Source organism: Lutra lutra, chromosome 18 (assembly GCF_902655055.1).
Source record: "Lutra lutra chromosome 18, mLutLut1.2, whole genome shotgun sequence".
In the NCBI taxonomy this organism is placed as follows: Eukaryota; Metazoa; Chordata; class Mammalia; order Carnivora; family Mustelidae; genus Lutra; species Lutra lutra.
Window position 1 is genome coordinate 36,679,849 of NC_062295.1, and position 14,391 is coordinate 36,694,239.

Here is a 14,391-nt window from a genome sequence, read left to right on the forward strand (position 1 = left end):
GGACACTTTCAGGGTCTTAGCTGTTCATATATTGGGGCTGTCCCCTTTTTGGTAATCGTTTGGTTTGCCTTTTTCCCTCCTTTTCCTGGGCCTGTCCATTGGGGAACTAAAAAGTGGGAACAAAACAACCCACCGGTCCCCCAAGGCCTTAGACCAGCCAGTGGCACTAGAGCATAGCACAGCTCCGCCTCTCCTTCGGAGGCCCCACCCCTTGAGCTGTGTTCAGGGGTTTGCTGCTTTGGTCCTGGCTCTCAGCGGCCAGCCCCGCCCCCCGGGGAACCCCGCCCCTATACTCGAGGCCACGCCCACATCCATTAATTGGCCGACAGGTGGCGCTGGCGCTCCGCCCAACTCTTCACGAGCCCCGCCCCTCCCTCGAGGCTCCACCCCCTCGAGGTCTAACCCTCGTTCATTAGGTAGGTAGCCGTCAACGGGTAGCCTTGCTCCGCCCTAGCAGGCCCTGCCCCGCCCCACCAGGCCCCGCCCAGCAGTTGGCGAGGGGGGGAGGGGGGCAGGAGGCTCCGCCCCCACAACCCCCGCCCCTTGTAGACCCCGCCCCGTCCGTTGGGCGGCCGGCAGGAGGCGCCGCGCCACGCGCGGGGCGTGGGGCGCGGGCGCGGGCTAACGGCGGTGTGGGAGCCGCGCGGGAACGCGGCGGCGGTGGCGGGCTGTGGCGGAGGTAAGCGCGGGTTGCGCGAGGAGCGGCGGCCGGGGCCCCGGGACGCAGAGCTGGCCGGCGGGGAGGCCGCGGGGCGCGCGCTGGGGCAACGGGGCCCTCTCGGGGCATCTCCCGGGCCGTTCCGGCCGGGCTTGTCCTGTTGTCATGGAGACCGGCCACTGTCGGGCCCCCGGCGCGGCCCCGGCGGGGGGAGGGGGGTGGGACCCGGAGGGGGGCCAGCGCGGGCGAGGGCGGCCGGGCCCTGCGGGTTCCAGGTTCGGCTGTGGCTACCGTCCCCTGAGACCCGGGAGTCTGGCCCTCCGCTGCAGGGCACCCCAGTCTCCCTGGTGGTCCGTTAGAGGAGGTCTGGCAGCGCGGGCGCTGCACGGGAGCAGGGCATGGGGGTCCGCACCCTCCCTCCAGGGTCGGCGTGACATACCCCACCCCCGGGCGCGCACAACCGGTCCTGGTTTTTCTGCTCACATAGCAGCGCGTTCCCCACTTCTGTGCCAGCTGAAAGCATTGTCTCCCAGCTATTTCTGTACCACCTCCAGCCCCTCGACAAATACTGCAGCTAAGAAAACAGATGCTGAGCTGGAGCTCGGGGCCCCCCCACCACCCCCAGGAAGAAACTGTCTTATTTCCCATCAGGGAGCCGGTTGGTAGGACCAAGGTGGGGGGGAGCTGCAGACCCGCCTGCTCAGCACCCCCCACACACCCTGTTAAGTGGTTAATCTGAATTGCCCAAAAGAATTTGCAAGTGGAGGGTGATTACAGGTGTCTCCAGTTAGTACCTCTTGTGCATTCCAGAGAGGAGCCGGTCCTTAATCCCATTGGTGGGAAAAGTCACCTCTTAAGAGGGTAGCCTGTCAGAATTACATCTGATTAAATTATTTTTGTAGTTGACAGCACTGCTCTGGCTAGAGCTGTCAAGGTAGGATTTATGGAGGGCGGGGGACAAAGCCGAGTCTCAGAGTTTACCCTCTTCCTTCCCTGTCCTGGTGGAAATTCTAATGAGTTCCACATTGTGGCGTTGGGCCGGCCATGTGCCTCCACCCATTTCATCAGCCGGGTTCTGACCTCGCTCATTGCACTCACTGGTGTGACTTGAGCTTGTTTTCATCAGAAATTGGATTCTTTCTGGAGAACAAGAGAAAAACATCGCCTGAGAGAAGCAACAGCAAGTGTCTTACACCCTTGGGCCCGTGTTTCCCCCAAATGTTTGTGTGAAAGAGGAGTGGGCAGCAAGAGGAAGGACAGGTCATGCCTCCAAAACCCAGATCGGGTTACCCAGGGTGCGCCCTGCTCTGGAGGGTGTGCCTGCGCTCCTGGCCTTGCTAGGGGACTGTCCGGCGGCACAGGGGGACAAATAGGTCGTTCTCTGCATTCTGCAATCAGGGAGGACGTTGGCGAGGGGACACGTGGCCACCGTCAGGGGGGGCTGCTCTCTGAAGATGGCCACAGAGGGAGTGACCATGGGGAGAAAAAGGCTTCCTGACCAGATAGACCAAACAGACCAGGATCTGTGTTTGCCTGGACTTCTTGGGGCTTAAGAAGGTGCTCGTGAAGAGAACAGATCACAGTCTGTCCTACATTTTCTCTGCTCTTGATGTGCTTTTGCGAACTTTGCCTTGGAATCCTGCTGAAGAGAAGGGAGGGGTGCTCACTTCTGAGGCCCTGGGAGGGGACCTAGAAGCTGGGTCAGTTTCTATTTCTTGTTTATTAAGGCAGAATTAATACAGAACCTGGCCCCCCGTGCCAGGCACAGCAGTTCCCGTCTACATCGCATCTGGGGGCCTTTCTTGCAGTCTTTTGACAGCATCGTATTTAAGTTCGAATTCAGACCCCTTCTCGAGAGGCAGCGGCTTCCAAGCCTCTGGGCCACTTTGGGTTTGGGCCGAGACCCTGGGACCTGTGCTTGAAGGAGGCGGCCAGGTAAGCAGAGAGTCTGGGGAGGGTTCAGGTCCTTTGAGAAGGTGCTGACCCAGAGGCTTCTGAGCCGGGGTGTCCTGAGAGGCACGTTGTGTAACGCTTGTGTAACACGGAAGGCTCGAGTGGGAATGGGCTGTGGATGTAGCGTATGAACTTAGCATGCAGGTTCTAGCCAAAAGGCCTCGTAGTATCTGACCGGCCCATGCAGGGAGGTGCGGGGGTGGGGGTCGGGGCCAGCTCTGGCCTCCTTAGGATTTCACAAGGAGATGGGTCTCACATTCCTCAGGAGGAGAGAAACGAAGCCTTTCTAGAGCCATTCACGGAGGCCAGAGAGAGCCCCAAAGGCTTGTTCTGCTGAGGACACTGACTGCAGGTGCTAAAGAGCTTTGGGAGGGGGTGGGGGGGCACAAATGATAGGCTACAGGACAGGAGTGTCCCCCGCCCACCCCTGAGGGGGAGGCGTCAGTGTTTGGAACCTCGTCTTTGGCTTTTGGCGCTTTAAGCTGTCAGAAGGTTTTGAAGCATTTGGTATTCTCTGAGTGTGTGTGGCGGCTGACAGACCCAGGCTGGTCCTAGAGGAGTTGAATGGCAGGTCTGCTTCCACGCTTTCGTCCAGATGGAGTGAGGGACTTAGAGAACATGACGGAAGCCTAGAGGATGGCTAGCAGGAGGCCCAAGCGCAGGACCTCTGTGAGTTCCCTTGGGGTCAATGTGGGTCCTTTTGTTTGGGGGGTCCTCAGTGACTTTCTCCTGCCCTAAGCACACAACTTCGCTTCCAGATAGCCTTCTCTGGTGCCTATGGAGCCAGGAGTGGGTCAGGACTGCAGACACTGGCTGAGTGAGTACTGACATTTGTCCCAAAGGCAGTGGCCCACTGCTGTACTCACTGGGACCTGGGCCATTGTTTGCAGAGCCTTGAGAGGGTAGACTTTTCTGGGTTAGTCTGCCTGCTGTTGTCTTCAGCAAGGACATGAGCACAGGAGTTGAATGTAGGGTGGCTGGGTGATGGATGGGTGTGGTTTTTCAGTGTCCCCGACTTGTTGCAAAGCTTCAGTGTTTAGGAAGCCAAGGCTGCCTTCCTGCTCCCACAGCTCCTGGGCGGGGAGAGCCTGGTAAACTGTCTCTTTAGAATCCTAAGCCCTTCGAGCTCTAGGTGCATGGAATTATGATTTTATGACACGCCACAGCGTCCCAGAGCTGTCTTCTGATTTGTCCAGCGAGATTGCATCGCTGGCCTGGACCAGGCCTGAATACCAGGCTAGATGCGGTGGGTGGGTTGCATACATTCCAGTCATGCCTCCGCTGGTTCTGGAAGAGCCCTTTTGTGTCCATTGTGGTCGCGTGGACGTTGTAGAGCAGCTGTCCCAGGGAAGCAGCTTCTCCAAGCCAGGACCAGTCATCGAGGAGCCGCGTTTGGGGGGATCTGTGTTCCGGGTGTCCGATCACTCTGTTAATGTGTCCGTGTCTTTGCCTGTTTTCTTAGTTCCGTTGGTGCTTGCGATTAATTTCCCGTATTAGAGGCTATGGTGTAGGAGAGGCTGAGCTTAAGGCAATGTGCGTTGCTGCCCTCTGTGGGCCGCCTCCCATGGGACAGGGCCAGCCCTGTCACAATTCTGCGGGACAAGCCCGCTCATCCATGTGCCCGCAGCCTGTTTCCTGGCTGCCTGCCATAGGGCGCGCGCGCCCGGCTCTCCGCAGACGTCAGAACGTCAGAGCGTCAGAGCGTCAGAGCGTCAGAGCGTCAGAACCCCATTGCAGAGCGGTTCTTACCTCTTGGCGGCCTCTTCATGCTTCCTGGTAACGGCTTTCCTCGAAGGGCGCTTCAGGCCGTTCAAACCTGCTTTGTCCCCGGCAGTCCCTGCGACTTAGGTGCTCTGGTGGCCGGAGGGAGTGTGCTGCTGGCTGGGTTGGGACTCGGGACCCTGGATGGACCCTTATGTCCCCTAGACTCACCTGAGCCTCGTTTGCTCTTGCCACTCGATGGTCGATGCTAACCCACCTGTCGTTTTTCTCCCAGGACGCAGTGTTTCCCATGCCATTGGCCAGAGCCGCCCGCCCTTGTCCATGACGGCTGGCCCACCATGTTTTATGGGACCCACTTCATCATGTCTCCCCCCACCAAGAGCAAGCTGAAGCGGCAGAGCCAGCTGCTGTCCAGCATGCTGTCCAGGACGCTGAGCTACAAGTACCGGGACCTGGACACCACCTTCTCCAGCCTGGGTGCCAGCGACGACCCCGCGGAACTCTCCACCCAGCTCTCGGCCCCTGGGGTCCTGAAGGTGTTTGGGGACAGCGTCTGCACGGGAACGCACTACAAGAGCGTCCTGGCCACCGGCATGTCCAGCGCCCAGGAGCTGGTGAAGGAGGCGCTGGAGCGCTACGCCCTTAGCCCTGAGTGCGCCAGCCAGTACGTGCTGTGCGATGTGGTGGGCCAGGCCGGCGGCTCGGGGCAGCAGTGGCAGGCTGAGTGCTTTCGGGTCTTTGGAGATAACGAGAAGCCCCTCTTGATCCAGGAATTATGGAAACCCCGAGAAGGCTTGTCCCGGAGGTTTGAGCTACGAAAGAGGTCCGACGTGGAGGAGCTGGCAGCCAAGGATGTGGACACCATGACCGCAGGTGAGGAGGGGGAGACGCTTCAGGGAAAGCGGGGGCTGGCCTGGGGAGAACAAAAAGCCAGAGGCTCAGGGCTCTGTTTGGGGGAAAACTCAGGAAGGTATGTTTGCTCTATCACGGCGTTTAAGGACTTCATAGATTTCCCGCTTTAATCCAAGCTGCCGTGGAGACTGCGGTCCATCTCTCCTGCAGGACTGGGGGCTGGTGCTTTAGTCTTGCGGTCAGATGCCTGGGTGCCGAGAGCCGGGCGCACCACGTGCTCTGGGTCCGTGCGGGTGGCGAGTGTGTTAGAGAAGTCTGGAATCTCAGAGACTGGCCGGTGAAAGGACAAGGGAGGAAGTGGGGTCTCCAGAGGGGACGGGGTGCATTGGGTGGGCCTGGGTCTGTGGGTACCTGGGGCAGTTGGAGGCCTGTGGGCTGCTGCTCTATGTCTGCTTCTTGTTCAGTTGGTGGGAAGTTGATTATCTTAATAGGTGAACACCATAAATAATAATTTTTTTCAAACGTGGAAAGACTTCTAAATGTATTTTAAGTTGTATTTGTTTTTTTCTTAATTTCCTGGAGAAAATGGTGGCTCTATGTAAAGAAGGGACTTGTTCTGTGTGGCCCTGTGTTGTCGTTTGATTTCATGATGTCCCGGGGTTGAAAGGGCCTTGAGCCCTCCTGACCTGTTGTGTGTGTCCCCGAGGTGTTGCAAATGCTCATTCTCTCTAGCCCTGCTTCTGCTCCGGGGCCTGCTTTGTACTTTCAGTGTGTAGAGATGAGCAGGGGGTGGGGGTCCGGTAGGTGTCCCAGGGGCTAGGGTCACTCGGGCCTGATGGGAACCTCTGAGTCTCACAGTCCAGAGGGGGCCATGGTTGACATTCAGCAGCAGTGGCCCTCTGTGACCTTGGGCAAATTAGTTTGCCTCTTGTGGCCTTGGTTTCCCAATCTGGAGAATGGGGCCATGACTTCAGCATCATGGGCGTTAGTGATACAGTAAAGCGCTTAGCATGGTGCGTGGCAGACGTGCAGGGGTCATAGTTGCGTATTATTAATGTTTCCTGTATGTGGCAAGCAGTCTGTTCCGTGTGCTCCTAGGCAGAAGTGAGCTGAGGACAGAGCTGGGGGTCCTTCTGATGGGGGGGAGTTACCCCTGACGGCTCTGGGAGTTGCTGGCACATGGTGAGAATCACAAGCAGGCCCGGGTGTAGTTTGTATCATTGTTTTCAAGCCTCCCTGGACCAGCACCCCGAGTTCCCCAGCCCCCCTGCAGGCCCAGGCTTTTTTTTTTTTTAAATTTATTTATTTGACAGACAGAGATCACAAGTAGGCAGAGAGGCAGGCAGACAGAGAGGGGGAAGCAGGGTCCCCACTGAGCAGAGAGCCCGATGTGGGGCTCGATCCCAGGACCCTGGGATCATGACCTGAGCCAAAGGCAGAGGCTTAACCCACTGAGCCACCCAGGTGCCCCCAGGCTTTGGTTTTTTATCTGGTCATGCTTTGCCTCTCACCAGGCCAGGCAGACCTGCTGAGGGCCTGCACTGGTGTTCAGCTCCTGGTCACTGTCTCACCTGGTGTTTTCTCTGCTGAGTGAAGGGCACAGGGGTCACTCTGCCCTCGGTGCCCGGCCAGGGCCTTTGAAAGCTTGCTCTGTGTCGTACAGGTGATGGCTGGTGGGGCCCTGGGGCCAGATGCCATCTGTAGGACACAGAACTCTGTCTCCTTCTTCACCAGCCCCTTGTAGATGGCCTGCCTTTTATGTGAGTCGAGGCAAGAGAAGGCCTGATTGCCCACAGCCTATTCAACCTGGTGTTGGTTTTGCAAAACCTTTCAAATAAAGAGTCTATTGACAGGGACCAGTCTCACTGACACACTTCTCCGGGCTGGAAGTGGGTTGTGTTACCTGCCTGAAGCAGGCCTCCTGGACCCTGGAAAGTCGGCCTTTGCTGCTGGCCTTCCCTTGGGGTGTGGTCTGGGCACTCTGGGACCCCGGACCATGCTGTACCCCCCGCCCGTGATGGGCAAGACGGTGCAGTGAGGCATGTGGAGGGTCACGGGTCGTCTGAGCCGTCCCCCAGGAGTCGCAGCGAACATTCCGTGTGTGTTAACGATTCTGGGCCAAGTCTGATAATGAGAAGGAATCTCAAGCTTGTTGGTCCGCCTCCTCGGGAAGACTTTGCCCGGTGTCTCCTGCCGAACCCCACCTCCCCCGGCCCCTGCTGTGCCTGCCTGTCCTCTAGAGAGGGGGTGCCTCACTGGCCTGTGTGTGGCTGGGAGGCTGCGGGGCGGGGGAGGGGGCGGGGGGATGGGGGGATAGAGGGGACGTGTGCCTAGGGGCAAGCAACGCCTGCTGAGGTGGGGTGTTTGGTGTTCAGGACCCAGCTGAATTCTCCTGCACTGTGGTGCTCCACGCTTCTCTGCTCTCCTCCTTCCCCTAAAAGCAGGCAAGCTTGTCCCTACTCTTCCTGTGAGCCAGCAGCAGTCCACCTCGTATGGGAAGAGTGGTGGAGAAGGGAAGGGACCATCTGCGTGTGCACATATGCATGTGTGTGTATGTGTGCATCAGTGTGTGCAGTGTGCATGTGACTTCATGCGGCCTGGGGGTCGGGGCTCGCTCAGCCAGTGCCCAGGGCGTGCGTCCTGGTGGCTCTTTGGAGCTAAGAAGCAGCCGGGAGTGGGCACCGGGAAGGCCCTCTTCCTGCAGGCTCAGGAGGGTCCCCTCTGAATCAGGGTGTGAAAGGGTGCGCCGGGCGCTTCCTGGGGCTCCCCTTCTCCATTTGGACCACTGCTATGCACCCATAGTAATGCACTCAGGCACTCTGGGTTTTGTTTTCATAAACACTGTCTTTTCACAGCTGCCAGCTTACCCCTGATTTCCAGAGTATCAAAATATTGTGCATCCGCTCTGGGAGAGAGGCGGCTGCGTAGGCAGGGCAGCAGGGCCTCTCCCACTCGCGTATTCCCAGGAGGCTGGTGTTTCGGATCAGGAGCACAGACAGGGCTCTGGGTTCTGTCACTGACACGGAGATAGTGATCACTTCTGCACACTTTGGGGAGGGGTGACAGCTGGGCCATGTGGTCTGTATCAGTGGCTTGGGAGGGGGTGAGTGAAGGTTCCTTTGTGTCTCTAGGACTGAAGGGTGTGTTTAGCCTGGATTTCTCAGCCTTGGCCTCACTGACGTTTTCCGCCCGCGGTTTGCTGTGAGGGCCGACCTGTACACTGGAGGGTAGTTTGTAGTTCCAGGCCTCTGCCCGCTAGGTGCCAGCAACACTCCTACTCGCTGTGGCAACCGAAAATGTCTCCTGGCATTGGCGGGTGTCCCTGGGGGCAAACTGGTCCTGGACTGGGAAGTATCAGTTTGGACCCAGCGGCCTGAGCTTAGTTTGTTGGCCACAACAAGTGCTTGACCACTGGGGCCAGTGGTCAATGTTTCCTGTATGTGGAAACGTGGCCATGTGCCTTCATGGTCCTCAGGCCACGCTCGCTCTCTGTGGCTCACGGAGGGACTTGGGTGCCTTGAAAGCCCAGTAACTTAAGGGTGACATGCAGGGCTTGTTTTCCTGCCCGTGGATGCCTTTCTGTGTGGCCTCTGTGGCCCTCGGAGGCTCAGCGTTGTTCCATTCCCTGCACATGGGGGCTCCTTCCCTGCCTCGGGTGTCCTCTGTGAAGGAGGTGAGCTTAGAGCGGGTCTAAAGCCTCTGACCTGAGGTGTGCAGGCCATGCCACTGCAGGGCCTCTCGGCCTCGGGGCTTTTGACCAACCACTGTACGGGGTTCTGTACAGTGTGGAGCATACAGTAGGGGCTCGTTAAGTGCTTGTTGAAGGACTGCTGCCCGTAAGGGGAGCAAGCTCCTCCCTGAGTCCCACTTCCCACATGTGTCTAAGACTCCAGAGTTGGAATCCATTTTCTTTGCCGGGGGTTGGGGACGGGGAGGAGAGAGGGTGGTGTGCCGACGGGGTGGCGGTCCCTGGTGCAAGCTGTCGCTTGAGTGACGGGGACTGTGCCTCTTGGGCACCTCACTGTACAAGCTGCTCACCTCCCCTCTCCTTCAGGCCCAGTGTGAGTGGCCGGTGGTGGCAGATGCATTGACTCTGAGCACCTGACTTCGGTGTGTGGTTCCTTAAACCTTTCCATCCACAGATGGGCAGATGGAGCCTGGACGCCCCCCCAACCCCCCTTCCAGTGACAGAAATGTTGGGGCTGCCCTCTGCTGTCTCCACTCATGGATTGTGCACCATGAATTCTGTCCTCACACCTCCCCCAACCTCCCTGTGCTTTTGACATTTTCCTTCTGCAATGAATATGCTCTTTAATAACTTCTCTCAGGATAAAAGAGGCCATCTGGGTTTTCATCTCCTTTTATTTGGGGGTGACTGCCTTGTGAGTCTTGAGTGAGACTCCTTTGAGTATATTCGCAGGGATAGAATCATTGTGGGCAGAGTTTATTTTACAGGGTTTGGTGAAAAGCAAGACAACTATCTCTTCTTATCAGTCTAAAGTCTTTGAGCTTAAAAGACATTTTTGAGAATTTTTAATTCAAAGAGAACATAAAGTCGAATGGTCACTTGCTTGTACCCCGTCTCATCTTTAATTCCTTGTGTAGATTTTTTAAAAGTCCAGAACCTTCAGTTTCACAAAGAAGTGCAGTGTTGGAGGTGGCTTAACAGTCCTGTTCCCCTGAGCTGGGTGGCGCCCACCGGGGGGCCTGGCCAGCAGCACCCTCGCGTCCCCGGGGACTTCCGGCCACATTATACAGGGAGCCTCCAAAGCTTACCTTCAAACCCACAATGGGAGGTCAGAACTAACTGGTGTAAAATGTTGACAAGCTGTAAACTAGAGGGATTGGCGAAGCGGCCAGTGTGGACACTGCAGGGCAGGAATTTAGGCAGTGAAAGGAGAGTGTGTGTGCGGGCATGCGGGCTCTCCTGGGGTGCTGGAGCCAGAGGGCTTAGGTGTCAGGGTCGGGGGACAAGCAGGAACACCAGACTTCTGGCAGCCCTCAGATCCACGGTTCCTCATCTTTCTTCATGTTTGGCCCCCAACTGGGATGCTCACATGGTGAGAGGGGGTGATAATTGCTTGTCACTAGTAACTAGTGATTTTATAAATAGCATTTAACTCATATTTTCTAAAACCTCTTTATAGTTTTACCGAAATTGATTTTAAAATTCTGGAAGAAGTATGTTTAAAAAAAAAAATCCATTAGCCAGCATTTGTGCGTAGTATAACAAATCCACTGGTTCTTGATCCCTTCTGGGTTGTACCAAATTGCAGCAAAGCAGATCAACCTCTTTAAAGCTGTCTTGAAACGGGTAGACATAAAACCAAAATTTTGAATCTGGTTAAATGGAAAGAGAAACCTCATTTAGTCCAGCCAACCATGTGAAGCATATCCAAGAAGTATTAACATACTAACAACTATGTTTTATTAACATTTAAAGCAGGTTGATATCTGTTGGTTCCCAAAAGGGTCTTATAATTCTGGGGAAAGATTGCGGGGGATATATTTAAATCATATAGCATAGTGTCTCTCACTGGTTTTAGATAATAATAAACAGAGAATGCTAGTCAACTCCTTTTTTTCCTTCTGATGGTTGTGGTGGCAGAAACATCTCCAGAGATCTTGAACACATGTTCGGATGAGTATGGAGTGAAAGCAGTAAATGAGGCCCAAGTTCACCCTCTTTGCTGTGCTGTCCTTGCATAGACTGAGTCCATCTTTGTGAAAGGAGCCTGGTTCTCAGATGCCCAAGATAGGTTTGAACAAGATGAGCATGGGTAGGGGAGATTGACCTCCTCAGCTCTGAGATGTGTTTTAAAACCATGGTAATTTAGACATGTGGTTTAGGGGCAGGAATGTCCAAGCAGATGGAAGGCACAGGATAGAGAAGGCAGAGGCAGACCTATGTTGATTGACCCAATGGGAATTTGGTGCAATGTAGATTGCCTTCTAGGTAGTGGGGAAAGGATTTTGTAATTGGTGTTTGGATAATTGGCCTCAGCAAAAAGAAGGAAAGACTTTGTGCTTAAAAGGCACAAACCGCAAGGGGAAAAGGTAGATGGATTTGACTATATCAAAGTTTAAACTTAAAAAAAAAAGGATTTTATTTATTTATTTGACAGAGATCAAAAGTAGGCAGAGAGGCAGGCAGAGAAAGGGGCGAAGCAGGTTCCCTGCGGAGCAGAGAGCCGGATGTGGGGTTCGATCCCAGGACCCTGAGACCATGACCCGAGTTGAAGGCAGAGGCTTAACCCACTGAGCCACCCAGGTGTCCTATCAGTGTTTAAACTTTTAAGGACACTACATGATAAGATTAATATCTCCCTGTGGTGCTGTAAATTTCAGTTTGTCGCTTTTGACGGAGGCATAGTTTTCCATCATTTACATGTATTTACATATACCACATTATCCATTTCCCAAATCACAGGCACTCAGGTTGCATCCAGCTTCATCCTACTACGAACAATGGCACATCCACCCTCTTAAGGGTCTGTCCAGAGTTCTCTGATGGTATTCTCCAGAAATAGAACTTCTGGCTTATAGACACGTCCACTTGGTTTCCTAGTAAGCACTGCTGGACCCCAGCTTCTCCAGAGAGGCTGCTGTGACCGTGGTATACTTCCTTGTGTGGCCCTTCCCCATCCTCAGGCACTGAGTATGAGCCCCTGACCCACGGACACCTCCCTCATCAAAAGGTGCTGTAGTGTCGTGGGCTGCTGGAGTCATGAGGCTACAGGAACTCCCTGTAGCCAACTGGGATGAGTAGCTGCGAACCGAGCTCCAAAATGAATTGGGTTGCAACGTGTAGATCGGAAACTGACCTCTACCTAATCAAAATCCAAGAAATGAGTCTTCTGGATGTTGATTACCAGTGACTCAAAGGAGAAAGAATTTTCTTTTTCGTGCTCATTCATTCATTTGTCAGCGAATATTTGCTGAGTGCTACTCCATTGGTGCCTGACCAGGTGTATATATAGATAGCAGGGAAGAAACAAATAGATCATGTTCTCATGGAGTGGAGAGTCTAGTGGGAAGCAAAGGCAAACAATCACATGGAAAACGTAATTACAAACTGTGGTCAGTGCTGTGGAAGAAAAGCACATGTGCTAGTTGAGCGTGAAGGTTAGGAAAATTCTCTCTGAGGAGGTAAATTTTAAGCCAGTCTCAAGAATGACAACACGTTAACCAGGTGAAGAGTAGTGGACACCTGTGGAGCCAGAAGAGCTTTCTGGGCGGGGGGAAGAGCATTGTGTGCAGACTCAGGGATGAGAGACAGTGAAGCAAAGGTAAGGCACTGCCTTTAGTGCCTTCAGCACTGGAAGAAGGCCATGTGGCTGGAGCATGGGGGGAAGCTGTGGACATTGAGGCTGGAGAGATGGTCGGGGAAGACCAACCTGGGTTGTTGGGTATCTTAGATTTTAGACTAAGTATAATGGGAGGCCACTGAAGGGGTTAAAACACCACTGTGGCTCCTAGTAGAAAATATTTGAAAAAGTCAGTAGACAGTTAATTAGGTTATTATAGGAGTCTAGATGAGAGTTGATGGTGACCTCAAGTAGAGTTGTGAGAGAACAGGTAGAAGTGTATGAACCCCAAATATATTCTGGAGGCAGAATCAACAATATTTGTAAATGAACTCGATGGTGAGTTTGAGAAAGAGGGAGGTGTTGAGAACGACTCCCCAGTTGCTGGCATGTGCATCTGGCGGGGGGGGGGGGGTGGAGATGCCATTTACTAAAATGGTGACTGAGAGAGAAACAAATTATGGAGGGAGGAGAGCTCTCTTTGGACTAGGTTAAGTTTCAGATGTTCAATGGAGGTGGTAGACAGGAAGTCAATACAGATCTGGAGCTCAGAAGACAGTCTGTCATGCGGCATCTGGATAGCTCAGTCGGTTAGGTGTCTGTCTTTTGGTTTCAGCTCAGGTCACGATCTCAGGGTTGTGAGATTGAGCCCTGTATGGGGCTCTCTGTGTGCTCAGGTGGAGTCTGTTTGGGATTCTCTCCCTTTCCCTCTGCCCCTCTCATGCGTGCGCGTGCTTTCTCTCATATACATACATACATACATACGTACGTATGTATGTGTGTGTATATATAATCTTTAAAAAGGGTCTGTTACAGAGGCTTAAATTAAGCTGTAAATAGGTGATATTTAAAGCTGTGAAAATAGGGGCACCTGGGTGGCTCAGTGGGTTAAAGCCTCTGCCTTCAGCTCAGGTCATGATCTCAGGTTCCTGGGATGGAGCCCCGCATCTGGCTCTCTGCTCAGCAGGGATCCTGCTTCCCCCTCTCTCTCTGCCTGCTGCTCTGCCTACTTGTAATCTCTCTCTCTCTGTCAAATAAATAAATAAAATCTTAAAAAAATAAAGCTGTGAAAATAGAGATCGAGGTAGTGAATGTACATACAATAAGGAGAAATGAGAGCTTAATATCGAAACGAGAGAAACACCAACTTTAGAGGCTAGGTAATGGAGGGGCAATCAGCAAATTAGGCTGAGGGGAGGCCTAGGATATACATGACAGCACAAAGAGCGTGGTGCCATGGAGGCCAAGGAGAGGCTACTATAGGTCAAAAAAGATGCAGATGGTTGGATCCATTGGATTAAGCAATGTGGAAGTCACCAAAGACCTTACTGATAGCTGTGTTGCTGGAATGTTGAGCATGCAAACTATATTGAAATGGGTGGAAAAATAGGTACTTCTGTTTCTTGCAATATGTTGGGATTACTTACCCTAGAAAATCTTACTATATAAAGTACCTGGAAGTGTTGGTTGAAGTATAAAAGAATCTCCTTTAAGATGCATAGCTGAGTACCCAAGAAAATAAAGTAAATCGGCAGGGGTGAAAAGAAACCAAAAAGAGGTACTTTGAAACCTCAGAATCTTAGCTGGCTCTCTATGTTATGATTGTTCTGGAGGCATTTGCCAGTCTTTGCAATCAAGAAACTTTAACAGCTGCCCTAGAAAGAGACCTAGAGGGGTGCCTGTGTGGCTCAGTGGATTAAAGCCTCTGCCTTTGGCTCAGGTTGTGATCCCAGGGTCCTGGGATCAAGCCCTGCATTGGGCTCTCTGCTCAGCAGGGAGCCTGCTTCCTTCTCTCTCTCTCTCTGCCTGCCTCTCTGCCTACTTGTGATCTCTGTCTGTCAAATAAAATAAATAAAATCTTTAAAAAAAAAAGAGAGAGAGAGACCTAGAACTTCAGGA

At 53.7% G+C, this 14,391-nt stretch overlaps 1 protein-coding gene across 3 annotated transcripts in view; it reads left to right on the forward strand.

Moving 5' to 3' along the window:
* The first annotated feature begins 622 nt into the window (after positions 1 to 622).
* Positions 623 to 14,391, forward strand: part of RADIL (Rap associating with DIL domain) — a 65,274-nt gene continuing 51,505 nt past the window's right edge. Inside the window, exons 1-2 of one of the 3 annotated variants that reach the window (XM_047713348.1) lie at positions 623 to 679; positions 4,608 to 5,206. In XM_047713348.1, coding sequence (XP_047569304.1) covers positions 4,672 to 5,206 — 535 coding nt within the window. In that variant the 5' untranslated portion in view covers positions 623 to 679; positions 4,608 to 4,671. Of the gene's footprint in view, positions 680 to 1,821; positions 2,594 to 4,607; positions 5,207 to 14,391 lie in introns of those variants that run through there. The other 2 variants (XM_047713347.1, XM_047713349.1) reach the window with 2 other exon arrangements.